Below are 27,846 nucleotides of genomic sequence, written 5' to 3'. Positions count from 1 at the left end.
GATAAAGTTAGTCAAGTTGAAAATGTTATAAGTTATTAACATTATTATTGTTCTCGTTGCTTTCTGTTATACTAAAATATTCCATATTGCTGTATGAAGAAAAACTTCACAAACAGTAATTTGATCAGTTAACCACTTAAGCCCCGGACCATTTGGCTGGCCAAAGACCAGAGCATTTTTTGCGATTTGGCACTGCGTCTCTTTAACTGACAATCGCGCAGTCGTACTGCATGGATCCCAAACAAAATTTATGGGTTTTTTTCCCACAAATATTTCTTTTGGTGGTATTTGATCACCTTTGCAGTTTTTATTTTTTGCGCTATAAACAAAAATATAGCAACAATAGAACAAAATGCATTATTTTTTACTTTTTGCTATAATAAATATCCCCAAAAAATATATCATTTTTTTTCCTCCGTTTAGGCCGATACGTATTCTTCTACATATTTTTGGTAAAAAAAATCACAATAATCGCTTATTGATTGGTTTGCGCAAAAGTTATAGCGTTTTCAAAATGGGGGATAGTTTATGGCATTTTTATTAATAATTTTTTTATTAGTAATTATGGCAGACAGATTGGACACATTTGGCGCGATTTTGGGACCATTCGCATTTATACAGCGATCAGTGCAATTAAAAATGCATTAATTACTGTGTAAATGTGACTGACAGTGAAGGTAACCACCACATAGTAACCACTAGGTGGTGCTGTAGGGGTTAAGTGTGTTGAGGGAGTGATTCTAACTGTGGGGGGGAGGGGCTGTGTGTGACACAACACTGATCACCGCTCCCAATTACAGGGAGCTGTGATCAGTAACAGTGTCACTAGGCAGAACGGGGAAATGCTTGTTAACATTAGCATTTCCCCGTTCTTCCTCTCATCAAGTCTGCAAAACCCGCGATCGTGCTCACGAAGCTCCCGGCAGGCGCGCGCCTGCAACCTGCCTATTAAAGGGCAACGTACAGGTACGTAATTCTAGTCACCTATATTAAATTGTTAGACTTTCTATTCATAAATCATGAGCATTAGGCAGGTCATATTAGCAGCAGAGGTTTTAACCATGTATGGGCAGGCTGAATGTACCAAGTTGATCGATCAATCAACTTGGGTACAACCAGCATGCCAGGTTTTACCTGCAATTATCACTAGCAGCTGCTACAGCCGCTAGCCGACAGGGATGGCTTTTTCCACCCCTCGGCAAGGAAAAGACAGTGGCCCAGCAGGAGGGATTCCTTCCCACATGAACACTGTCTGTGTTGATGGGGGAATCAAGCAAATTTATCTCTTGCAACACGTTGTTGCAGGAAACAAATTCACTCTGTGTGGCTGGCCTTAAAGTGGAATTACAGAATAAAGTTAACTCATTATAAAACTGCTCCCTCCCCACTCTAAACACCTACTCTGACTAATCTGTGTAAAGCAAGATCTTTATTCACACCTATTTTCAGGCTACTCTGGTCTGGTAACATGATCTGCCTTGTGTCAGCAAGCACTGGCTGCTGGGAAGAGGAGAGAGCACTCAACAATGACTGACAGTGCCTGGGAGTGGTGACGTCACCCATAGGCTTATTATGGCCCATCATCACTTCCTCCTCTCCCTTGTACCTGCTGCTGGCTGACAGAGGGGAGCTGGTGACCTGGCTGGAAAGGGCTGAAAATAGGTAGGTATACAGATCTTTCTTACAGGTTAATCAGAACAGGTGATAGGAAGTGGGAGGGAGCATTTTTAAGAATAGTTAGCTTTATCCTGGAATTCCACTTTAAGGTAGAAATAAAAGACACTACTTATTTTTTTTATAAAGTAAACATAGTTTGGAGTACAGTAGAGTTATAACCTCTGTTAGTTGTTTTTGCCATCAGGGTCACATTGAGGGGGGGGGATTTCTCTTCACTTCCTGTCCCATAGCCTAAACAGGAGTCCCTCCAAATTGAGGGAATCCCTGGTTGTCACCAGGAACACTAGAACTAGTGTCCTCATTGGAGCATTTACCCTAATTTACTGCTCTGGCGACAACCCAAAATTTGGAATAGTCTTTTACTTTCTATGATAACAGACGACAATAAAACCATGACTGGTGTTATAATCTATACTCTATGAATTAGAATTCACATTTTAATACAGGGTTACTGTAATGTGACACGACCGGACTTTTTGACAGAAAAGGTCAGACGGAACGAGTCCTTAGGACAATTCGATCTTGTGTGGACTCCATCGGACTTTTGCTTGCCAAAAATCCGGTGGACTTTAGAAATAGAACATGTTTTAAATTTTTCCACCGGAACTGCGCCGGACCGAGAAATCCATTCGTGTGTATGCTAGTCCGACGGACAAAAACCGACGCTAGGGCAGTTATTGGCTACTGGCTATGAACTTCCTTATTCTAGTCCAGTCGTATGTCATCACGTTCGAATCCGTCGGACTTTGGTGTGATTGTGTGTGGTCAAGTCCGTTCTTTCGGAAAGTCCGTCGGAACTCTGCCGAATGTCTGTCGGAAAGACCGTCGGACCTAGTCCCCCGAAAAGTCCGGTCGTGTGTACGTGGCATTAGTCAGGTGGATACCTCTCACTGGAATTCCGGGAAAGTACAGATTGATTTGCACACACAATGAGATCATCAAACTATACTCCCGGAATTCCAAAGAGAGTTATACAGCGGTTGGGTTCGGTCCCCTACAGTAACCCTACACTATTCAACTATTTCTGTTTCCTCACTGCGCTCAGTGGTTTGATCCACATGCGCCCCTACTATAGTACCAACATCTGGTGACAGGACCCAAAGTGCATTTAAATCAATACTCCTGGAAGTGTTGGATTCTGCAGGATCTTCTGTTAGTGGTTTATTGTGGGCAACATGAGAGGTGAGACTTCAGTATATTTGCAGGGAACAAATCCCTTGTTTTTTAGCCAGATTTTTTTTATTAAATGAAGCTATGCATCCCTATTTAAAATAATGTATAAAAATCAGACATGCACCTAAACTATTTCTGCTGTGCCCTTTGCTGTTATACTCTGTTGCTTGTTCCCCGTGCAACATTCTCAGTACTTTATTTACTCTGAAAATCATTAGGTATTTTACTTCAGTGTGTTTGATCCCAGTCAGCTATATAATTATGTAAAGTAAGTAATGGGGATATTTGTGAATGGGGAAATCTTACCTCCTCAAAGACTCTATAAAATGTTACAGTATGTGCCTAATGGTGGATGAAAAAGAAACATTCTGAGCTGTCAACTATATCAGTAGAGACTTGTGCTCTATGCTTTATAAAGTGTTAGAAATGCTGCCCCATAGGATCAAACCAGTAGAATAATGGAATCCAAAATTCTTCAGATAATTGAATACCTCCCCTGGAGTTTGCCATATAGTAGGTCATAGTCACCTCATTTGTACCTATATTGTCTCTGTTTGTGTCTGTGAGGTCTGTCATTTTGCCTGCACTCTGTCTATCCATCTGCTGCGGCTATTAATGACAGTACGTTGAATGTAACAAAACACTTTCAGCTTCTTCCCCTCCTGTAATTTTGTATGGCTTTCATTAGTTGTAATATTATTGCAGCCCCAAGCCATAGTCTCGTAATATGAGTTATCTAACTAAGGAGTTATCCTTATTCACTGTCATACACACAATAACAGTGTAGATTCAGGAAAAGTGTTTATTATGACTGACATTTAATGGAGGTGTAACCTCAATCACTGAAATTTCATAGAAGCCTTAACATGTTAATAGAATTTTAAAAGACATTTTTAATATTCTTAAAATGTGCAGCTTTAATTAAATTATTACCATGTAATTCCGCCTTGTTCCAGTTAAAGAGTGACAACACTTTCTCCCTGTATCTCAGTTGTGCTCCTGCTTCATCACTCTGTCACATGGGATTCCGGTGGAGACTACAAGTGGCCATATAAACTCACAGCAGGTACGATCCACTGTTGTCACCATCGGGGAACCCACCCTGACAAATGCCACACAAGCTCCTGTATAGAGGCAAAGTTTTGAAACAGAATTTTTGTACAGATATAGAAGAAATACACAAAGGTCACCAAGATTCGAGTAAAGCCGGATACATACACTTCCTTTATTTCTTTTTTATTCATCTGGTGGGCTGAATGAAAAAAACAAAAACAAACGGGTTTCCCCATCTACAGAAGCAGGGTGGATGGAGGAATCCTCCCCACTGCAACATTGCATTCTGACAGCAGGGATACTCCACTGTCAGAATACACTTATCAGCGCCTGCAGCCAATTGGCAGTCCCTGATCGATGAAAGTTTTCCAGCATGGCCATTAAACAGATGCTGAACTATCGACCGGCTTCTGTCATACAGAGAGGGCCTACTAAACTGTCCGAATTTTAATCCACATGTACCCACCTTTAGAATACACATGGCTCTTGTTTTTAGACAGTATTTGCTTATCCCGGAGTTTAGCTTTAAATAAGAACTTTAAGAAAAAGTTAAGTAGGAGATGTTATGGAGCAGGGTCAATTTTTATCTTGTGTGTTAACTTGCAAAATCTTTTAATGATTCCTAGGATAAAATACAGATTTATGGGAATTAGAGTCATCGAGAATTAAAACACTGATTTCAAATAACAACTACACACCTTATGTTTATGTTTTTGAAGAGAAAATTATCATGTGATTAACCACTTTAATACTGGACACTTTCACCCTCTTGCTGCCCAGGCCATTTTTAGGTTTTGAGCACTGTCTCACACTTTGAATGAAATTTACTCAGACACGCAACACTACCCCAAAGAATGTATTATAATTTTTGGAGACAAATAGAGATTTCTTTTGGTGGTATTTAATCATCACATTTGTTTTATTGCCATATAAATTTAAAAAATACCAAAAAATTTGCAAAAAAAAAAAAAACCCCCATGATTTTCTTGGTTTCTGTTATAAAATTTTGCAAATGAATACTTTTTCCTTATTTATTTAGGCCAAAACTTATTCTGCTACATTTTCTTGGTAAAAATAACCCAAATCAGTGTATTCTATTTAGTCTTTGCGAAAGTGTTATTGTCTACAATCTATGGTATATATATTTGAAAATTGATAAATCCTCTGTATTGACTGCCATATAATATCTGGAGGCCTTAAAATACCCCCTAAATTACCCCTTTTTGGCAAGTAGATGCTCCAAGATGTTTAGTAAGAGGCATGGTGAGGTTTTTGAAGTTATAATTTGTGTCACAATTGTTTTGGAAAAGGATCAAAGTAAATATTTTCTTTTTCACGAAGTTGTCATTTTAACAAGTTTTGTCTCACACACAGCAGAGGCATATTTAGAACTACACCCCAAAACAAATTCTGCTATGCCTCACAAGTAACTGGATACCACATGTGTGCCTAAATGTATAGAATGCCCCAAATTCAAGTTGCACCTTTGGGTTTTCAAGGAACATCAATTACCCATCTTATTTTCTTGACTGCCTATTACATTTTCTGGAGGCCCTGAAGCACCAAGACAGTGGAAAGACCCACAAAATGACCCCGTTTTGGAAAGCAAACACTCTTTTCTAATAGGCATAGTGAGTCGTCTGAAGACCTATTTTTTTTTGTCATGAGTATTTGAAAAATGTGGAATGACTCTTTTGAAAATGTCATTTTTTGCTACAAGTTTTTGGAAAATGCAGGAAAGAAAATTAAAATTATTTTTATTATACACAAAGTTATCAGTTAATAAGATATTTCTAACATGCATGATAGGCATACTTAGAATTACACCCTAAAACAAATTCTACCACTCCTCCTAAGTATGGGGAGACCTTTTCACAGCCTAACCACACAGAGGGCCCCAAATACCACAGAGCACCTTTAGACTTTCTAGGGGTATAAATTATGCATCTAATTTCCTGACTACCTATCACATTTTTGGAGGCTTTGGAGCACCAGGTAAATGGAAACACCTAAAAATGGACCACATTTTGCAAAGCAATTACCACAAGGTATTTTCTAAGAGGCATAGTGAGTCTTCTGAAGACCTAATTTTCTTACCACCAGTTTCTGGAATATGCGGAATGAAAATGAAAAGTTCTCAATTGTTTACAAGTTAAAATCCATATTTTTTGCCAGAAAATTACTTGGAACCCCCAAAACATTATATATATATATATTTTTTTAGCAGAGACTCTAGAGAATAAAACGGCGATTGTTGCAATATTTTATGTCACACGGTATTTGCGCAGCGGTGTTTTAAACGCAACTTTTTGGGAAAAGGGACACTTTCATGAATAAAAAAAAAACAAAACAGTAAAATTAGCCCAATTTTTTTGCGTAATGTGAAAGATAATGTTACGCCGAGTAAATACAGTGGTGTGAAAAAGTGTTTGCCCCCTTCCTCATTTCCTGTTCCTTTGCATGTTTGTCACACTTAAGTGTTTCGGAACATCAAACCAATTTAAACAATAGTCAAGGACAACACAAGTAAACACAAAATGCAATTTGTAAATGAAGGTGTTTATTATTAAAGGTGAAAAAAAATCCAAACCATCATGGCCCTGTGTGAAAAAGTGATTGCCCCCCTTGTTAAAACATACTATAACTGTGGTTGTCCACACCTGAGTTCAATTTCTCTAGCCACACCCAGGCCTGATTATTGCCACACCTGTTCACAATCAAGGCATCACTTAAATAGGAGCTGCTTGACACAGTAAGGTCCACCAGAAGATCCTTAAAAGCTACACATCATGCCGAGACCCAAAGAAATTCAGGAACAATTGAGAAAGAAAGTAATTGAGATCTATCAGTCTGGAAAGGGTTATAAAGCCATTTCCAAAGCTTTGGGAATCCAGCGAACCACAGTGAGAGCCATTATCCACAAATGGCGAAGACATGGAACAGTGGTGAACCTTCCCAGGAGTGGCCGGCCGCCCAAAATTACCCCAAGAGCGCAGCGACGACTTATCCAAGAGGTCACAAAAGACCCCACAACAACGTCCAAGGAACTGCAGGCCTCACTTGCCTCAGTTAAGGTCAACGTTCATGCCTCCACCATCAGGAAAAGACTGGGCAAAAATGGCCTGCATGGCAGAGTTCCAAGGAGAAAACCACTGCTGAGCAAAAAGAACATCAAAGCTCGTCTCAATTTCTCCACAACACATCTTGATGATCCCCAAGACTTTTGGGACAACATTCTGTGGACCGATGAGACAAAAGTGGAACTCTTTGGAAGGTGTGTGTCCAAGTATATCTGGCGTAGAAGGAACACTGCATTTCATAAAAAGAACATTATACCAACAGTAAAATATGGTGGTGGTAGTGTGATGGTCTGGGGCTGTTTTGCTGCTTCAGGACCTGGAAGACTTGCCGTGATAAAAGGAACTATGAATTCTGCTGTCTACCAAGAGATCCTGAAGGAGAATGTCCGACCATCTGTTCGTGTACTCAAGCTGAAACGAACTTGGGTTCTGCAGCAGGACAATGATCCTAAACACACCAGCAAGTCCACCACCGAATGGCTGAAGAAAAACAAAATGAAGACTTTGGAGTGGCCTAGCCAAAGTCCTGACCTGAATCCAATTGAGATGTTGTGGTATGACCTTAAAAAGGCCGTTCATGCTCGAAAACCCTCTAATGTAACTGAATTAGGACAATTCTGCAAAGATGAGTGGGCCAAAATTCCTCCAGGACGCTGTAAAAGCCTCATTGCACGTTATCGCAAACGCTTGGTTGCAGTTGTTGCTGCTAAGGGTGGCCCAACCAGTTATTAGGTTTAGGGGGCAATCACTTTTTCACACAGGGCCATGATGGTTTGGATTTTTTTTCACCTTTAATAATAAACACCTTCATTTACAAATTGCATTTTGTGTTTACTTGTGTTGTCCTTGACTATTGTTTAAATTGGTTTGATGTTCCGAAACACTTAAGTGTGACAAACATGCAAAGGAACAGGAAATGAGGAAGGGGGCAAACACTTTTTCACACCACTGTAGATACCAAACATGTCACACTTTATAATTGTGCGCACTTGTAGATTGACGACAAAGTACGGTACCTAAAAATCTCAATAGGCGACGCTTTACATTTTTTTTACGGTTACCAGGTTAGCGTTACAGAGGAGGTCTAGTGCTAGAATTATTGCTCTCGCTCTGACCATCCCGGCGATACCTCACATGTGTGATTTGAACACCGTTTACCTACGCGGGTGCGACTTCCATATGCGTTTTCTTTGCTTCGCGAGCTCGCGGGGACGGCGGGCGCTTTAAAAAAAATTTTTTTTTTTATTTATTTTATTTATTTTAAAATGACTAAATTGTTTAAAAAAAAAAAAAATTATCACTTTTATTTATTGGTCCTCTTTATGGAGGGATCGGGGGTCTAAAAGACCCCCCACCCCTCCTTTACACTTCAATGTATTCAGATCGCCGAAAACGGCGATTCTGAATACCGGATATTTTTTTAAAACCGGCGCCATTGGCAGCCGAGTAAACGGGAAGTGACGTCATGACGTCGCTTCCATGTTTACGATGAGGAGACTGGAATGAAGCCGATTACGGCTTCGTTCCAGTTCCTCCCCAGCAGCCGGAGGCATCGGATCACGAATCTGTGCTCCCGATCGAGCGGGAGCACCGGTAACAGCGGCGGGAGGCGGCGGGAGGGGGGGACGTCCCCTCCCGCTCCTCCGGCATAACAGCCGAGCTGCTTTTAGCTGCATCGGTTGTTATGCCTGGATAGCCAATCGCCTGCTGCAAAAAACGGTACCAGGATGATGTCTGCAGGTGCGGGCATCATCCCGGTATAACCCCCGGAAGCCGAGTACGCATATCTGCGTACACTCGGCGGGAAAGGGTTAATAAGCTTTTTCTCACACACAGCATGAGCATACTTAGAATAACACTACAAAACACATTTTGCTACTCCTTCTGAGTATGGCGATAACACATTCAATTTGGACTGACTATATACTGGACATTGTATCTTGTGTATCACACAAATCAACCAATTGTATGAAAACAAATATAGCTCTTTTGTCTGCTGTGATGTCCATCTTTGATTTTGATGTGAATTTTTCTAAATAAAAGAAGCCAGATTTTCAAGAGTGCGGCTGTCCAGAATCAGTTCCTGTTTATTGCTATTAGCAATTCCCAGCACCTACGGCTTCCGAACCAAGAGAGAGATTTACCATCTGTTTGTCTTCCTGGAGCCGTGATATCTCCCTCTTCCCATCAAAATAAATATACTTGAATGGTCGCCTCTGAAAGTAATCACACAATATAGCTAGTGTAGTATCACCCATAGCATTCCCTGTTCCTATAAGCCAAGTAAGCCTAGCCAACTGGTACGTGGCTGCCTCCAAGAGTGCCATGTTTACTGACCAGGAAGTGCAGAAGGCTAAAGAAAGGAAAAGCAAAAGAGTTCCTGTAGAGTGCAGCTGTACACAGGGGATGGCTGTGACTGGTGTCTCACAGGAATGTGGTCAGAGGGATAAGAAGATCATCGGGTCAATTCAGCTGCAGGCAGAGACATGGTCAGAAAACAGGGAAAGGATTGGTATTGTCAACAGGCAGAAACGTGGTCAATAACAGGTCAGGGATAGTACATGCCATGGCTGCAATGCTTTGCTTAAAAGCTGTGGCGGATAGTATACCATCTTTACTCCCAACGATCATGACCTATTCAAGTTAAATAGTTGCTTGTGCAGTTTCCGAAGGGATTAAAGCAGGTGGTAAGAAGACAATACAATGCCTCCCCACTGCCCGTCAGATGTTCTCTGAAGAGCGATCTGAATACGGATGGATCTTCAGAGAGCATCACACATGTGAACAAGACATTGTGACTGCTGTGGTGGTGATCAGCAACAGTGTGGCAGTGATCAGGGACACTTTAACTGGTGTAGCGGTGATCAGGGACAATGTAAGGCACCTTTCACACAGCTCGGGTGGTGTAGCCACTGAATTCCTGCAGAAAAAGTCTGTGGATTCTTGCTGCTGGAATGACGGAATTATATGATCAGCAGCGACGTCCAGGCTCGGGCATCTGTCTCTATCTGTAGCTAACCACTTGGTTAGCTGTGTGCGGCTAAATGGGAAGAGATGAGCAGTCACTGCTGATTGCATATCCCAGTTATTCCAGCAGCAAGAATCCATAGAACTGATGTGGCAGTGATCACGGACACTGCGACTGGTGCTACTGTGATTAGGGACACTAAAGGTGCGACGATGATTAGGGACACTGACAGATGACAGTATGCACAATATATGTATATATGTGTATATATATATATATATATATATATATATATATATATATATATATATATATATATATATATATATACATACATATATATATACACATATACATATATATATATATATATATATACATATATATATATATATACATATATATATATATATATATATATATATATATATATATATATATATATATATATATATATATATATATATATATATATATATATATATATATATATATATATGTATATATACAGCATATGTACTGTTTATATATCTTTTTTTTTATTTTAATTTTTACTTTCTTACAATTTTCATTACAATTTTTTTTTAATTAACAATTTGTAAGCAGTGCAGTGTCACTATAGTAACACTGTATTACTGTGGGAAGGGCATCAGGATTTTCTTTGTTTACACTGTAATTGCTTGTATAGTGATGATCACTGTAACAGCAATCATTTTAACTGTCATTAATGGCTTTCATTCATGACTCTTGTTTTTTGTTGTGATGGCATGATTGGTCATAGCTATCACATTGTACATGGTTTACTGTGATTGACTCTGTGCACCATGTGATCACTGTGACCAACCACAGAATCACAATATTAAATATTGGATCATGAACAGCTGCCATTCATGACAATTATTTACATTGTGAGCATGTAATCGATGTGATTTGTCACAGCGATCACATGGTACCTGGGATGATCACAGCATCCCTGTGACGATTTCTTAGTTCTCCAGGGGGCACTGCCTGAAGGACATCATATGACGTCCACCCAGGGAACGGAAAACTCCTGCCTGGCTGTCATCTTACTGCAGGCCATGTGGGAACTAGTTAGGTACAGAGAGTATTTCGTACGTCTTAGCAAACTGACCCTGTTATGTACAAATCGTACTAACATGTTAGAGAACACTAGTCTACTTTGTCATTCTCATGGTTTGTACTTTTTTTTAACAAGGTCTGCATTTTCTAAATTATACCAGTCCCCCCATACAGTGAAGTTAGCTTTTCAAAATAATTTAAACATAAATAACTAAATTTATATAACAAAAGCATAAAGTAGCAATATTCTCCAACACACAGCTGGTAGAGTCGAACCCTCAGTGGCTCCGCTGGAAATAGGCAGGTTCTCCCATAGTAGTACAGAGACTGCAAGTCACACAAGCACAGTCTCATGCCCACTGGCAATTCAGGCTCAGTCTAGTGGATGCCTTTAACAGGAGAGGGTTTTAGGATCGCAGGATACTCCAAAACGATCAGTAACAATGATCTTTCAATAGGAGCTTTCTGGAGGTAGTAGAGAATGGCCAGTATATCTAGGACCCTATAGCAGCAATCCATAAAATCACTTCTGGCACTTAGTTCACTTATGGCACTTGCACAACTATTTGTCCCCAGCAAGGTCTTTACTCACATTGTTCCAGGAGCTTGCGGCCACCCAGCATCCGCAGGTAGATCCTCAGTGAGGGAGATAACAAGATTCTTCTCCAGACCAGAACTTCAGTGCAGTGCCCTCCTGCACATGTAATCTTGTGGCAATCTTCTCCAGGCCCTCAGCCCCTCAACTGCAGAGGCCCAGAGTACAGCTTCTTATCTTAGTGGAGATGCCTCCAGGGGCAGCAGCCCCAAGAGAACGGGAACCCTCCCTTATGGGAAAATAACTAATTATTCAACTGATCATATGAAACTCCCTGCCTTATACTCTGGAAACACTTTTAGAGGCAGGTGGGAGGAATCAAACTCTCAGCTGAGGAAACCTTGAGCAGACCAGAGCAACCAATCACTACTACACTTACTACAGCGAAGCCCAATAAAACAAAATTCACCTAGCAGCCTAAGTAGAGGAGGGCACTACATATTGAACCTAGACCTTATGCATATTGGTTTATTGTAAACACTATTTCTCCTGAAAGGAGAAAATCAGCGTTAAGAATTTACCTAAGCCACATTTTTTCAAACTGGTTTAGGAGAGTTTAGCCATGTCTGGGCATTTATTTATTTCATTGGGCAGAATTTTTATTTTTTCTGGCCACTGAAATGAATAAATGCTCAAATGCTAAACACGCCCAGCGCTTAGGCGCATTTAGACGTGTTTAGCAGGATTCAGTGTTTTTATGCCCAAAAGAAGGAGCCTTGACTGCCTCTAAATTCTGCGGCTCTTAACCACTTTCAGATCGGACCATTTTGCTGGCTTAAGACCAGAGCACTTTTTGTGACTCGGCACTGTGTCGCTTAAACTGACAATTGTGAGGTCATGCGACGTGGCTCCCAAACAAGATTGATGTCCTTTTTTCCCACAAATAGAGCTTTCTTTTGTTGGTATTTGATCACCTCTGCGGTTTTTATTTTTAGTGCTATAAACAAAAAAAGAGCAACAATTTTGAAAAAAATGCAATATTTTTTACTATAATAAATATCCCCCAAAAATATATAAAAAAAATAATTTTTCCTCAGTTTAGGCCGATACGTATTCTTATTCGTATTTTTGCAAAAAAATATTGCAATAAGCGATTATTGATTAGTTTGCGCAAAATAGAGGATAGTTTTATGGCATTTTTATTAATATTTTTTTACTAGTAATGGCAGCGATCAGTGATTTTTATTGTGACTATGACATTATGGCGGACACATCGGACATTTTTGACACATTTTTGTGTGACCATTGTCACTTATACAGCAATCAGTGCTATACAAATGCACTGATTCCTGTGTAAATGACACTGGCAGTGAAGGGGTTAACCAGGAGGTAGCAGTGCACGGGTTAAGTGTGTCCTAGGGGCGTGTTTCTAACTGTAGGGGATGTGGCTCTGTTTTACAGATCACTGATCTCTGCTCCAATCACAGGGAGCAGAGATCAGTGTCACTTGTTGCTAGGCAGAACGGGGAGATGCTGTTTACATCGGCATCTCCCGTTCTTCCTCCCCGCGATCGGACTCACGGAGGTCCCGACCGCCACATGCGCGCCACGGGCGGCGCGCAAGGCAAGGCATGACTGCAAATTCAAAGGGACGTACCTGTACGCCCACTTGCCTGTCCGTGCCATTCTGCCAATGTACATCGTCGTGCGCCAGTCGGGAAGTGGTTAAAGTGGATGTCCACCTTAAAAAGAAAAATGACATAAAAAGGCTCCTAAAATGTGAAAAGAAAATTGGAAAAAAAACAGAAATGGCTGTTGCTAGGCAGATTGTCCTCATCTGCCACTTCCTATTCCATGGTAGTCTTCATTTTTCTCCTCCTCGCGTTGTCTTCTGGGGAATGGGGTGCACTGTCTTCTGGGACCTGTGTGTGTCCCAGAACACAGCTGGCCATTCACATAGCGCCGTGCGACTCACGCATGCGCAGTAGGAAACAGGGAGTGAAGCCGCAAGGTTCCACTGCCTGTTTCCCTTAGTTCGAATGGTGGCGCCGATGGACGTATCTGCGTCGGGCAGCCAACATCGTGGGCACCCTAGACAGGTAGGTGTGCTTATTAAAAGTCAGCAGCTGCAGTGTTTGTAGCTTCTGACTTAAAAAAAAAAAAAAAACACTGCTTTAACCTTCTCTAAAAGCCTATGTGTGCATGGACACATAGAGATTGATTTACTAAAACTGGAGAGTGCAAAACGTGATGCAGCTCTGCATAGAAACCAATCAGCTTCCAGGTTTTTTGTCAAAGCTTAATTGAACAAGCTAAAGTTGGAAGCTGATTGGCTACCATGCATAGCTGCACCAGATTTTGTCTCTGCAGTTTTAGTAAATCAACCCCTGAGGGTTTTATTGAGGTGCATTAAAAAAATGCCATACACACGGTTGGACAAAGTTGTCGGAAAATTCGATCGTTCGGAACGTGATGACGTTCGTTTGTTCTGACGGGACTACATTGCGGCTAGTAGCGAATAGCTTTGGTCTCGTAATTTGATCTAAGCATGCGTGACACTTTGTCCGATCGGAATTCTCTACAAACGAACAGAAAAAGTCTGATCGTATTTTTTTGTCGACAAATTTGAGATCCTGCTCTCAAATTTTTTTCCGGCTGAATTTCCGGCGGAAAAAGTCCAATAGAGCCCACACACGATTGGATTTTCCGACAATATAATACGATCGGACCTTTTCCGTCGGAATTTCCAACCGTGTATACAGAGCATTATGCGACACGGTCGGACATTCCCGACAGAAAAAGTCAGATAGGATTATATTGTCGGAAAATCCGACAATATCATCGGACCAACTTAGCTGTACGTCTGCCCTTTAAATGCCTATAGTGGGCACAAGAGCCAGAACAGGGATGTGTGTGTGTGTAAAGCAGACAAATCCCTGTTCTGTGAGGAAAGGAGAGACAGATCATCTGCTCCCACTAGCTAGGAACAATGATATGTCTCCTCCTCTAGTCAGTTCCACCCCCCCCCCCCCCCCACAGTTAAAAACACAAACGAGGGAACACATTTAACCCCTTGATCGCCCCTAGTGTTAACCCCTTCCCTGCCAGTGACATTTATACAGTAATCCGTGCATTTTTATAGCACTCATCGCTGTATAAATGTCAAGAGTCCCAAAAATGTGTCAAAAGTGTCCGATTTGTCTTTAGCAATATCGCAGTACCACTCAAAATCGCTGATCAGCATCATTACTAGTAAAAAAAAAAATGCCATAAATCTATCCCATAGTTTGTAGACGCTACAACTTTTGCGCAAACCAATCAATGTACGCTTATTATGATTTTACCAAAAATAACAGAAGAATATATATTGGCCAAAACTGATGAAGAAATTTGATTTTTAAAAACATTTTTGGGGATATTTATTACAACAAAATGTAAAAAAATTGCTTTTTTTTCAAAATTGACGCTCTTTTTTTGTTTATAGCGCAAAAAATAAAAGCCGCAGAGGTGATCAAATACCATCAAAAGAAAGCTCTATTTGTGGGGAAAATAGGATGTAAATTTTGTTTGGGTACAGCGTTGCATGACCTCACAATTGTCAGTTAAAGCGGTGCAGTGCCATATTGTAAAAAACAGCCTGGTCATTAAACAGGCAAATGTTCCGGTCTGTAAGTGCTTAAAAATCTAAAAATGCAACTAATAAAAGAAAAAATTTCAGTTCAGATATAAGGAATTTTGTGATTGCTACTTTTAGCTTTTTAAATAATGTAATCTCTTAATTTCTGGTGTGGTATTCCTTTTATTTTCGCTTCCATCGCTTTTGTTATAGTAAAAGTATTATACTCCTATAGAAAAGTATCATTACTGTATTTAGGGCCAGTTCACACCAATTTAAAAACATACTGCACTTGTGATCTGCAGCAGGTATCAGTGCAATGCTAATGACACCCCAAACCCAGGTCACAAACGCAGCGCGTTGCCTGTACCAGATCGCATGGCACAGAAATACCATGCGATCTAGTTGCAGTTTGTTTCTTAAAGTAGCGCATACACTACTTTGTCTGCACTCCGGTGTGATATCAACCCATTCAAATAAATTGCCTGAAATCACACTGCACCCAGATCGCATGTGAATCGCACAAGAACGCACAGCACGTTCCTGTGTGATCTATGGTGTGAACTTGCCCTCACTGTAAGTACTATAGTAAGCATTTGTTTTTTGTTTTTGTTTTTTTTTCTGCCAAATAACTGTTTCATTTTCAAGAAATCCAAACATACTTTCTGAAACTGAAGTTTGAACAGATAACTTTAAACTGCATTTACATGAAACAGCCACTAGAGGTCCAAAGTGAAGCACAAGTTCTGTAAAATGTTTCATCAAAAACAAACACCTGAAAATTGTTCCTTTGCCATGATAGGATAAGGGTAAATTGTGGGGTATATTCTTCATCCATTATATCTACTGTTTCTGGGATGCTGGCCACTGCCATGTAGGTATGCAAAAAAAATTAAAATAATTTAAATAGAGTGGATAGAGGGTTTTTTATGCAGTGTAAAGGGCAACTACGAAAATACACAAATTCTTTAACCACTTCAATACAGGGCACTTAAACACCTTCCTGCCCAGACCAATTTTGAGCTTTCAGCGCTGTCGCACTTTGAATGACAATTGCGCGGTCATGCTACACTGTACCCAAATGAAATTTTTATCATTTTTTTCCCACAAATAGAGCTTTCTTTTGGTGGTATTTGATCACCTCTACGGTTTTTATTTTTTGCGCTACAAATAAAAAAATACCGAAAATTTTGAAAAAAAAAATGTTTTTTTTTGTTTCAGTTTCAAAACTTTGTAAATAAGTATGTTTTCTCCTTCACTGATGGGCACTGATGGGGCTACACTGATGGGCACTGATAAGGTGGCACTGATGGGCACCAATGTGGCACCAATGAAGTGACACTGATAGGCGGCACTGATGAGCGACACGGATGGGCGACACGGATGGGCGACACGGATGGGCGACACGGACGGACACTGATAGGTGACACAAATTGGCACTGATAGCTGGCACGGATGGGCGGCACGGATGGGCATGGATAGGCGGCACAGGTGGGCATGGATAGGCGGCACAGGTGGGCATAGATAGGCGACACAGGTGGGCATAGATAGGCGGCACAGGTGGGCATGGATAGGCGGCACAGGTGGGCACTCATAGGCGGCACAGGTGGGCACTCAGGCGGCACAGGTGGGCACTCATAGGCGGCACAGGTGGGCACTCATAGGCGGCATCGGTGTTATAGTAATGGATGCCAATCAGTGCCAAACAATAATGCATGCCAATCAGTGATGCCCATTGTGGCCACTGATTGGCATCCATTATGGGCACTGATTGGCACCCATTGTGCTGACTGGCACCCTGGTGGTCTAGGGAGGATTATGGATTTTTATTACCTTTTCCCTGGTGGTCTAGTGGTGTCCCTGGTGGTCCATTGTGGGCATCCTCGGGGGGGCTGTGCTGATAATCGATCAGCACAGACCCCCCCTGTCAGAGGAGCAGCCGATCGGCTCTCCTCTACTCGCGTCTGACAGACGCGAGTGAGGGAAAGCCGATCACCGGCTCTTCCCATTTACACTGTGATCAGCCGTGATTGGACACGGCTGATCACACGGTAAAGAGTCTCCGTCGGAGACTCTTTACCGAGATCGTAGTTGCCGGGTGTCAGACTGACACCCCGCAACAACGATCGTCGCGATGCGCGCCCCCGGGGGCGCGCAGCGGCTCATTATCCTAATCACGTCATATGACGTCCGGTTAGGATAATGAAACCACTTTGCCGCCGTCAATTTGTAATAGGGCGGGCGGCAAGTGGTTAAACAACATATTTGAGAATGCACTAAAGCTGTGTATGGTGTTATGTAACAATACCATTTTTATGGACGGTCTCAGCCATAGTATATATATATTGGCAGTACATATTTGACTGTTCTTTTACACATAGATTGGCTTACATGCAGCAGCAGCACCCCAGTCGGATTCATTTTACAGCGGGGAAAAAAATACTTTACAGGTAGTCTTAGCAGCAAATCAGGGTTTTTTTTCATCAAAACGCCACCCCACCACGCCACGCACCTGCGTTCAATGCAGGGAAGCCCCGTGCACTAGATTTCCTCGTGTTCAGCGGTGCCATTGCGCTCCAAAAGCGTGGGGTATAAAGTTTGTGCAGCGGTGAAGAAAAGCATCATGGCATGTGTACAACCCCCTCCTGCGACTTTTATAGTGACGGGACTGGCTTATCCAAAAGCCCTCTTATTGGCACTTTTAAACCTGCTGGCCTTAGTTGAAAAGCTATCAATGCATCAATGGTTTTAAAAAAAAAATCCCTAATTCACACACATATGTACTGGGGCTAAACATGTAAAACCCACAGGATTTGCCCAGAATCTATGGGAACAGTGAACCCAAACCTCATCCCTAATAAGGGCTACCTGCGCTCATTTTGGCTTACGCATCTGCCATACCTTCACTTACTTTACTAGCCATCACCTGATTGAGCACCTGTTATTACATGCACTATATTACCAAAAGCATTGGGATGCCTGCCTTTACACGCACATTAACTTTAATGGCATCCTGGTCATAGTCTGTAGGGTTCAATATTGAGTTGGCCCACCCTTTGCAGCTATAACAGCTTCAACTCTTCTGGGAAGACTGTCCACAAGGCTTAGGAGTGTGTCTATGGGAATGTTTGACCATTCTTCCAGAAGCACAATTGTGAGGTCAGGCACTGATGTTGGACAAGAAGGCCTGGCTCACAGTCTCAGCTCTAATTTATCCCAAAGGTGTTCTATCGGGTTGAGGTCAGGACTCTGTGCAAGCCAGTTAAGTTCCTCCACCTCAAACTTGCTAAGTCCATGTCTTTTTGGACCTTGCATTGGTGCACAGTCATGTTGGAACAGGAAGGGGCCATCCCCAAACTGTTCCCACAAAGTTGGGAGCATGAAATTGTCCAAAATGTCTTGGTATACTGACTCCTTAAGATTTCCCTTCACTGGAACTAAGGGCCAACCCAACCCCCGAAAAACAACTCCACACCATAATCCCCCTCTACCAAATGATTTGGACCAGTGCACAAAACAAGGCCTATAAAGACATGGATGAGCGAGTTTGGGGTGAAGGAACTTGACTGGCCTGCACAGAGTCCTGAGCTCAACCTGATAGAACATCTTTGGGATGAATTAGAGCGGGTACTGTGAGCCAGGACTTCTCATGCAACATCTGTGCCTTACCCACAAATGCACTTCTGGAAAAATTGACACACATTCCTGTAGACTCCTAAACCCTGTGGGCAGCCTTTACAGAAGAGTTGAAGCTGTTATAACTGCAAAGGGTGAGCCAACTCAATTCTGAACCCTCCGGGTTAAGACTTAGATGCCATTAAAGTTCATGTGTGTTTAAAGCCAGGTGTCCCGATACTTTTGGTAATATAGTGTAGGTTTACTATTGATTAATCACCATAATGAGCAGTCAATTGCTACACAGATGAAACAAATGGTAATGAAAACTGCACAAGCATCGAGTAGAAGCGATTACTCTCGCATTATAACAAGTTGCTCCAAAAGTGCACAACTGACTGATATCGCAAGCTACTACATCAGTGATGGCGAACCTATGACACGCGTGTCAGTGCTGACACGCGTAGCCATTTGGGGTGACACGCACAGGATTTCATGCGATTCATCCTCGGCTCCTGCACGGCCGCCGAGGATGAAAGAATCTGTGCTGGAGGAACGCGGGGGGGCGGGACGTGTGATCTCCCCCGCCCACACTCACTTACTGTATCGCCGCCGCCCCTTTCTGAGCGCAGGGGCTGCTGGTAAGGCGTGCGTGCCGTGCGCACACACGTCATCAGCGCGGCGAGGGAGGACCCGCAGGAGAGGAGCGCGGGAACAGTGCGCGCCTCTCTCCAGTCAGGCCAGCACAGAGAGTCTACTCCTGGGACTGTCAGTTACGACCGCACCACAGCAGGGAACAGCGGAGTGCCAACGGAAACTGTGAGCGTCATTAGCAGCAACTATTGGGGTGCCATGGACTTGCCCACAATAACTGAGATAAGTGAGGGGGAGGTTGTGTTAGCTTGTTAGGCTAGTTAACCCCTAATTGGCTATCTATAATTCTATCTGCTGTCACTGGCCCACTGATGGAGCACCCAAAAAATAAAAAACAAAGGTTAAGTAAAGGGAGTGGTAGTAGCAGTGGCCGACCCTTTCAAGAGACATGGAGCGAGATGTATGGCATTATAGAAAAAAATGGCAGATCATTTTGCGTTCTATGTACTGAAACGGTAGTAAGCAGAACGTGGAATATAAATAGACATTTTGAAACTAATCATTCCCAGCTCTTGGAAAAAAGTGAGGATGATAGGAGGGAATACATTTCCAGGAAGCTACACCTTTATAAGAGCCAATCTAACTCCATCCTTAAATTTATAAAAGGCTCTACAAATTTAAACTCTGCAAGTTTGAGCATTGCTCACTCCATAGCTCAGCTTGCAAAAGCGCTTAATGAGGGAGAATTTATTAAAGAAACTCTCCTAAGATGTGCGCCAGTTCTATTTCACGATATGCAGAATAAAGATGCAATTATTAAGAGAATATCTGAGTTACCACTCAGTAGAAATATCATAAAAGACCGAATAATGAGACTGAACACAAACGTACAACAGCAATTAAAGAGAGACATAAGGAATTGTAAATATTTTTCCATCTCTCTTGATGAAACTACTGATGTCACATCGCATGCTCAGTTGGCCATTATTGGTCGATATTCTGATGGTCACACAATGAGAGAAGAGTTGATAAAGTTAGTATCAGTGCCAACAAGTACATCAGGAAGCGAAATATGTAAGGTTGTTATGCAAACATTCTGCGACCTAAGCATTGATATATCTAAAGTTGTGTCAGTGACGACAGATGGTGCCCCAAACATGGTGGGGAAAAACGTTGGATTTGTGAAATTGTTTACAGAAGCTATTGGACATGCGATTGTGCCTTTTCATTGTATTATCCATCAGGAGGCTTTATGTGCCAAGGCAGGATTCACTGACTTAAATGACTTAATGTCAGTTCTAACAAAAATAGTTAATTTAATAGCTGCTCGCCCCCTTCACAAGCGAGAATTTTCAGCACTTTTACAGGAGGTTGATTCCACCTACAGTGGACTGCTGATGTACAATAATGTAAGATGGTTGAGCCGAGGCAAGGTTCTTGAGCGCTTTGTGGAGTGCTTTGAAGAAATTAAGGTATTTCTTGAAGAGAAGGATCTGGGAAACTTTCCTCAGCTCAATGATGATAAGTGGGTCAACACCCTGATGTTTTTTACAGATCTCTCTGTTCATGTTAATGAACTGAACTTAAAGTTACAAGGTTTTGGCAAAAGTATTGATGTTATGTTTGGATACATAAAAGCTTTTGAAAGTAAAGTAAAAATTTTCAAGCGAGATGTAGAAACTAAAACGTATAAGTATTTTCCTCGAGTACAAAAGCATTTTGAGAAGGCCAGTGCAGCTGTACGAAATGAAGTGGAACTCTTGCATATGAAGTACCAGCATGTTTTAGACTCGTTACTTGACCAGTTTACTGATAGATTTAGTCAATTTAGAAGCCTAGAACAGACCATGAAAATAATTAAGTATCCTGATGTAGTAGTCTACAATAGTTTGGAATTAAATGGTTTCCAATGGATGCAAATAGATGATTTGGAGATGCAGCTTGCAGAATTTCAAGACAGCATCTGGGCTCAGGTGTTTGTTGACTTGAGGTCAAAGCTTGAGAATCTGGAAAGGGGCCGCTTGGAGAATAAAGATGAGTGCCACTACGAACAGGAAATTTGGAGTGCCTGGAACAGACTACCAGACACTTTTAGCACCCTGACAAATATAGCAACAGCTTTACTCACAATTTTTCCTTCTACGTACTTTTGTGAGACCTTATTCTCAGCATTAAATAATATCAAAACCAACAAAAGAAACAGATTGACAGATGAGGTTAGTAGCGCTTTCTTGGGCCTGAAGTGTACAAAATACCAACCTTCAATTGAAGATTTAGCCAATGAAATTCAGCAACAAAAAAGTCACTAATAGGCAGGTTAGTTAAAGAATTCGCCCTCCCCCTCACTTATCTCAGTTCACGGCAGGGCTGTGGAGTCTGCTGCTTCCAGCTCCACGTCCTCATCAACATGCCGCTCCGGCCCGTCCCCGCTATGAATATTCATAATCATCGCCCTCGCGTCACTAGGAATATTCATAGCAGGGGCGGGCTGGAGCGGCATGTTGATGAGGACGTGGAGCTGGAAGCAGCCGACTCCACAGCCCTGGTTCACGGCACCCCAAACAAGTTCAATAATATCAAGGGCAACATACGAAATTGACTGATGAACAAAGAAGTTACTAAGCAGGTATGTTAAATAATTTGTTTTTGGTTTATTAAATACAATTATATATTGCAATTATACATTTTTGTAGTTTAAACTATAAATTGCGCAAAAATTATGTTTTTTTGTCGAAGTGACACACCACGCGAGTTATGCTCGATTTTTTGCCGATTTTTGACACACCACGCCAAAAAGGTTGCCCATCACTGTACTACATGCTACTTGTACAGCTTAAACTACAATGACCTAATAGTTCCATCTGTTCAGGGATCGATTGCTCCTCTTAGCATTTAATCACCTGCAAATTAAGTAGCTTGATCAAGCTATTAAAATTCTCCCATGTAGCTCTAGCCATAGACTAAAATACCTAAGCTGGGTTTACACCAGCATGCTGAAGGGAAAAAAACCTAACAAATTTCCCCATCCACACAAGTGAGGTGCATGGGGACAATGTCCCTACTGTGACATTGTATTCTGACAAAGGAACTCTGCTGTCAGCATACACTGATTTGCCACTGAACGATAAAAGTTTCCCAGCAGGGCCATTCAACAGAAGTCAATCTATCGATCAAGTTCTGTCTAACAACGAGGGCCACACACAAATAGAAATTCGGGTGACCCCTGCTGTACCTACCCTTAGATGGAGCATTTTTACTTAAAGTGGAACTTTAGACTACCAAATGAAAATTGGCAAACAGGCAGGATTTCTAATGCAGAAAAGACATGCTTTGTCTATTTTGCATTAAATTTGCGTACCTGCCTGTTCACCCCTGTATAGCGAGCTGAGCACACACAGCTCAGTGGAAAAATTTGCCAATGCTGAAGCTGTCTGCACTTCTGCACATGCACAGTAGTGACGTCATCCCTGCCTGGTCAATAAAAGTGGCCAGTGATTGAAACTCGGAAGCCGGCCGTCCGAAGATGTTAACTCCGGAACATCGCTAGATCCAAAGCGAGTATAGTTTCACTTTAAAGAGAATAAACTATACACCCTTCTCCCCTCTCTAACCATTTTGTCATTCAGTGACCGACTAAGGCCCCATACACACGTACAATTTACTCCACCCTATTGACCATTGCACAGCTTTAGACCCCCACATACACCCTATTCGATTTTCTGCAGATTTTTGTCTTCAGATTTACCTAACTGATTTACCTTACCTAACAGATTTACCTTACCGATTTATTTAAAATGATGTAGTGCATGTGCCTGCCTGATTGAAACTCTTAAGCCTCGTACACACAACCGGACTTTTCGGCAACAAAACCATGGACTTTTGTCCTAAGGACGTTGACTCAAACTTGTCTTGCATGCACACAATCACACAATTGTTGGCCAACGTAGTGACATACTGCGTGGTTTTTCAACTCTTTAGTACCACCCTTTGGGCTCCTTCTGCTAATTTTGTGTTAATAGAAGTTTGGTGAGTGTTGATTCGTGCTTTTCTTTTCGCATTTTTCTTTTTGCATTTTTCATTTATCGCTTTTCATTTCGTGCTTTTCAGTTCGTTTCTGAACGGCCGTTCGTCAACCAGACATGTTGCGGATTTGGAGGAGATAATGTGTTATTTATTATTGGCCTTGGAGTTATTGCTTTGACATTATTATTTTGGTTGAATAATGATTTGCTTTGGTAATTTTTCTATATCTTTGGATGCATAGAATGCACTTTTTGGTTATTCTCTATTGGTAGATAGCATGTCTAATTTTATTTTTTTTTAATAAAAAAATTGTGGAGAATAATACTTGGCTATGTGTTTTACTTCAAATGACATTTTGGGAGTAGGCAGGTACATTTAAAAAAAAATAAAATGTAAAATTGACAAGGGACACCAACATAGTTTTATCTTTGTTCTTAAAAACGATGGAATAATGGTATTGTAACTTGCACAAATAGAAAAAAAAAAAAAACATAATAATATTATTCTTGATATCACCAGAAAAAAAAAAGCCTTTGAAAATCTGTTTGTAAAAACTACATCAGTATCACCAGCAAAGCAGCTTCATTATCATCCCATTAAAGAAGAGAATTGTACGCTGCATTTGGAGAGTTCATAATTTGCCATGTCACAAATGTTAATTCTCCATTACAAACGCTAGTTTACAAGACTGACCGATTCCAGCTTGTCCTTGCTTCTGAGCATGCGTGTCTGTACTTTGGACTTTTGTTGTACACAAGATTGGAAAATCCGACAGCACACATTTGTTGACAGAAAATTTGAGAACCTGTTATCCAACAATCAGACAACAATTGTCCGATGGAGCATACACACGGTCAGACTTACCGCCAACAAGCACACAACCAACATTTCCCATCGGAAAATCCGATAGTGTGTACGCAGCATTGAGGTTTGGCCTCATATGATATGGTTTTGGTAAATCTGAAGACAAAAATCTGCAGAAAATCTAATAGTGTGTATGGAGTCTCAATGTTCAACTGACAGTCTACAGAAACATTCAGTTTTGTTCAGTTAAGCAGTGCAATGGTCAATAAGGAGGAGTAAATTGTACTAAAACCAGTGCTATCCAACGACACGTTGGTTGCTATGGTTTATCACAATAGATATTTCCTTTACTAAATAAGTCTGTATAGGTTCTCATTAGTTCTCCGAAGTGGTCACCACTGATCATCACCTTGACTCTAGAAAATGTCAATTAGAAAAAGCTAAGCAGGTGCTGAAAATGATATCTGAAATATAAATAAATGTAACCTGTTGTATCGCGCTCCAGTCAAAAACGAATGGGCCGTCTCTTCTAGAAACATCGCTTGAAGCCTGGGGAAAAGAAAACGCAAAAAAGAGCACATTAAAGTAGGTCTAGATTTGCCTAGGAATGACAGCTGCATATTAATCGAAAAGAATTCTGAACAATCAAAAAGCCATTTTTCTGCAAAATGTACCCCTAGAGTCCTCATCACAAAGCCAGGGAATACACTTGAAACAGGATTGATTTCATCTTAAAGGGGTGGTTTCTTTGAAAGGCTACCAACTGCAGTTGTCTTATTTGGTTTTCAAAATTACAACAAAATTGTGCCATATTGTGTCAAAAAAGAGATAATATAACAGCTTTTAAACAAATTTAGTAATTAAAGGATCAATGGAAAACAAATTAAATTCTTATGCATATGGTAAGGAACGGCATGGAATACAGAGTAGCTATCAGTAATATCTTTATATCAAACATGGCTCCGCTTCCTGGAAAAAAAAATTGTATTACTGCGTACAGGCAATTATAAAGAGAATAATATTTTTTTCAGTACAAGTAAAAGATGTGCTGATTTAATTTAGAATAATTTGTTTAATCCAACCGTTTGTTCTGATTGGCTCTGGCAACGAAATGGTATAAATCCCTTTTGGCCATTTTCTGAGAAGTCCTGTCACTTCATTAGAAGACAGATAACATCTGACACTGAAGAAGTTACTTGTACACTTGTAATCAATGTTACTTTGATGGAATATTAATGCAGTAGCTCCAATTTCAGAGTCCATTGTGTTCAATAATCCACATGATCTGCAAGATATTAAGGGGCACTTCTTTTAAACCTAAGTTTTAGCGCCCGGTATTTTATATAGGGCTTACATAGGTACCTTGCAGAACACTGACCCACAAGGTGAGGTTCTGATCTGTCCAAGTGGTGCTACTAACAACTTAGTAACGGTCACAAATCCCTCCAATTGATTTGTCTGGCGATTTGTAGGAAGTTATAAAGATGATGAGCCTATATAAATGTGAAATTCCACGTTAATTTATAAATTGTGTTGGAGTGAAAAGTGAAAAAAGACAGCCGCTAGCACAGGTTAACAAATTCAAACCTACAAATTATTCACATACAAAGTGCAGTGCATGGGCTTTGTAAGTGAATAGTATAAAGATGATGAGCCGTGTATAATAATGAACAAAATTCATGCGGTATTAGACTCAAAAACAAAATATTCGGTATTGCAGCTTAGCAATCCTTAGATGTGGTGAATGCTTTAGTTTTCTTTTTTTTTTTTTTTTATATATTTTAACCATTTACAGACCCTTAATGACAAGGCCATTTTCTGCGATACAGCACTGTTGCGCTTTTACTGACAATTGTGCGGTCGTGCAATGCTGTACCCAAACAAAATTGACGTCCTTTTTTTTTCTCACAAATAGAGCATTCTTATGGTGGTATTTGATCACCTCTGTGGTTTTTATTTTTTGCACTATAAACAAAAAAAGAGCATCAATTTTGGAAAAAAAAGCAATAATTTTTTACTTTTTTGCTATAACAAATAATATCCCCAAAAAAATATAAATATATTTCTTCATCAGTTTAGCTTAATTTAATTAAAAACAGCTAATAAAAAAAAAAATTGCAATAAGCGTGTATTGATTGGTTATAGCGTCTATAAAATAGGGCATAGATTGATGGTATTATTGTTTTTTGTTACTAGTCATGGTGGCGATCTGCCATTTTTAGCAGGATTGCGACATTGCAGCAGACAAATCGGACACGTTTGACACTTTTTTGGGACCAGTGACATTTAAACAGCGATCAGTGCTATAAATATGCACTGATTACTGTATTTTTATTTTTTATTTTCAGTTACTTATATAGCACCATCAATTTATGCAGCGCTTTACATATACATTGTACATTCACATCAGTCCCTACCCTCAAGGAGCTTACAATCTAAAGTCCCTAACTTACATTCATACATACTAGGGACAAATTAGACAGGAACCAATTAACCTACCAGCATGTCTTTGGAGTGTGGGAGGAAACCGGAGTACCCGGAGGAAACCCACGCAGGCACAGGGAGAACATGCAAACTCCAGGCAGGTAGTGTTGTGATTGGGATTTGAACCAGCGACCCTTCTTACTGCTAGGCGAAAGTGCTACCCACTATACCACTGTGCCGCCCACTACCACCACTGTATAAATGTCACTGGCAGGGAAGGGGTTAACACTAGGGGCTTCAAGGGGTTAAATATGTTCCCAGGGAGGTGTTTCTAACTGTGGGGATATGGCACTAGTAACAGCAAATCTCTCTCTCCTCCCCTGTCAGAACAGGGATCTGTCTGTTTACAAATCCCTGTTCTGGCTCTCTTCTGTCTTTTTCCTACGATGTCCACCAGCCACCAACCACACGCATTGGGTCCCCCACTGTGGAGTGGGTGGGCCTGCTATGGCTATTAAAGGAGCTGACATACACCTATGGCGATTTGCGGGAACGAGCCGACCCGTTATAATGACGGTGGCTTGTCGGCAAGTGGTTAACCCTGTGATCCGACCAATATTTCCCAATTTCCTTTACCAGACAAAGCTGTCCAGCAAAAATGCCAGTTAGAAGGTTGAGACAAACCATTTACCACTCACAGAAGTGCACACAATGATCAGCTTTTATTCATTTAAATGGTAACACATTTTGCTGTTGCTGCCTATAAAGTGTGACCTGGAGTTCGACTTTGAATCAAATTTGAATCGAAATCTGTGCAAATAACACTATCCCCTTAGATTGACAATGCTGCTATCCAAAGGTGTCTCTGTTGCTCCGCTAATATAATAAAGCTGGGTACTCATAGCCGAAGCCTTATTCATAGCATGAATCTGTATTGCACCTCCATGGAGATGGACTGCACATGCTCAGTTTAGTGTGTATTGCCTCCAGATTTTTTTTTCTTCCTTGGGAGGGTGCATGTGATCAGCACAGGGCCAATCAGCACTGTCCAGACAGAGGGTCAGGGGTAACCTCTCATAGGAAATTAGGGGAGAATGAAAACTCCTACAAACTTTAACCAGACACTGATAGAAGTCACAAGACTACTATATACTACTGATGAGAAAGGGTATTTACAGTTACAGTTTATATTTGCTAAAACTAT

General features: G+C 41.0%; 1 protein-coding gene across 2 annotated transcripts in view; it reads right to left on the bottom strand.

Moving 5' to 3' along the window:
* LOC143988477 (uncharacterized) overlaps positions 1-27,846 on the bottom strand; it is a 328,901-nt gene that overhangs the window by 27,003 nt on the left and 274,052 nt on the right. For both annotated transcript variants that reach the window (XM_077488089.1, XM_077488090.1), the window contains one exon: positions 24,705-24,767. In XM_077488089.1, the coding sequence (XP_077344215.1) occupies positions 24,705-24,767 (63 nt within the window). The remainder of the gene's footprint in view (positions 1-24,704; positions 24,768-27,846) is intronic.

The sequence above is a fragment of the Lithobates pipiens genome, unplaced genomic scaffold (assembly GCF_037356315.1).
Source record: "Lithobates pipiens isolate NorthernLeopardFrog02 unplaced genomic scaffold, aLitPip1_a1.2 Scaffold_18, whole genome shotgun sequence".
Lineage (NCBI taxonomy): Eukaryota > Metazoa > Chordata > Amphibia > Anura > Ranidae > Lithobates > Lithobates pipiens.
The sequence above is the reverse complement of the archived record's forward strand: the minus strand, read 5'-3'. Positions and strand labels throughout refer to the sequence as shown.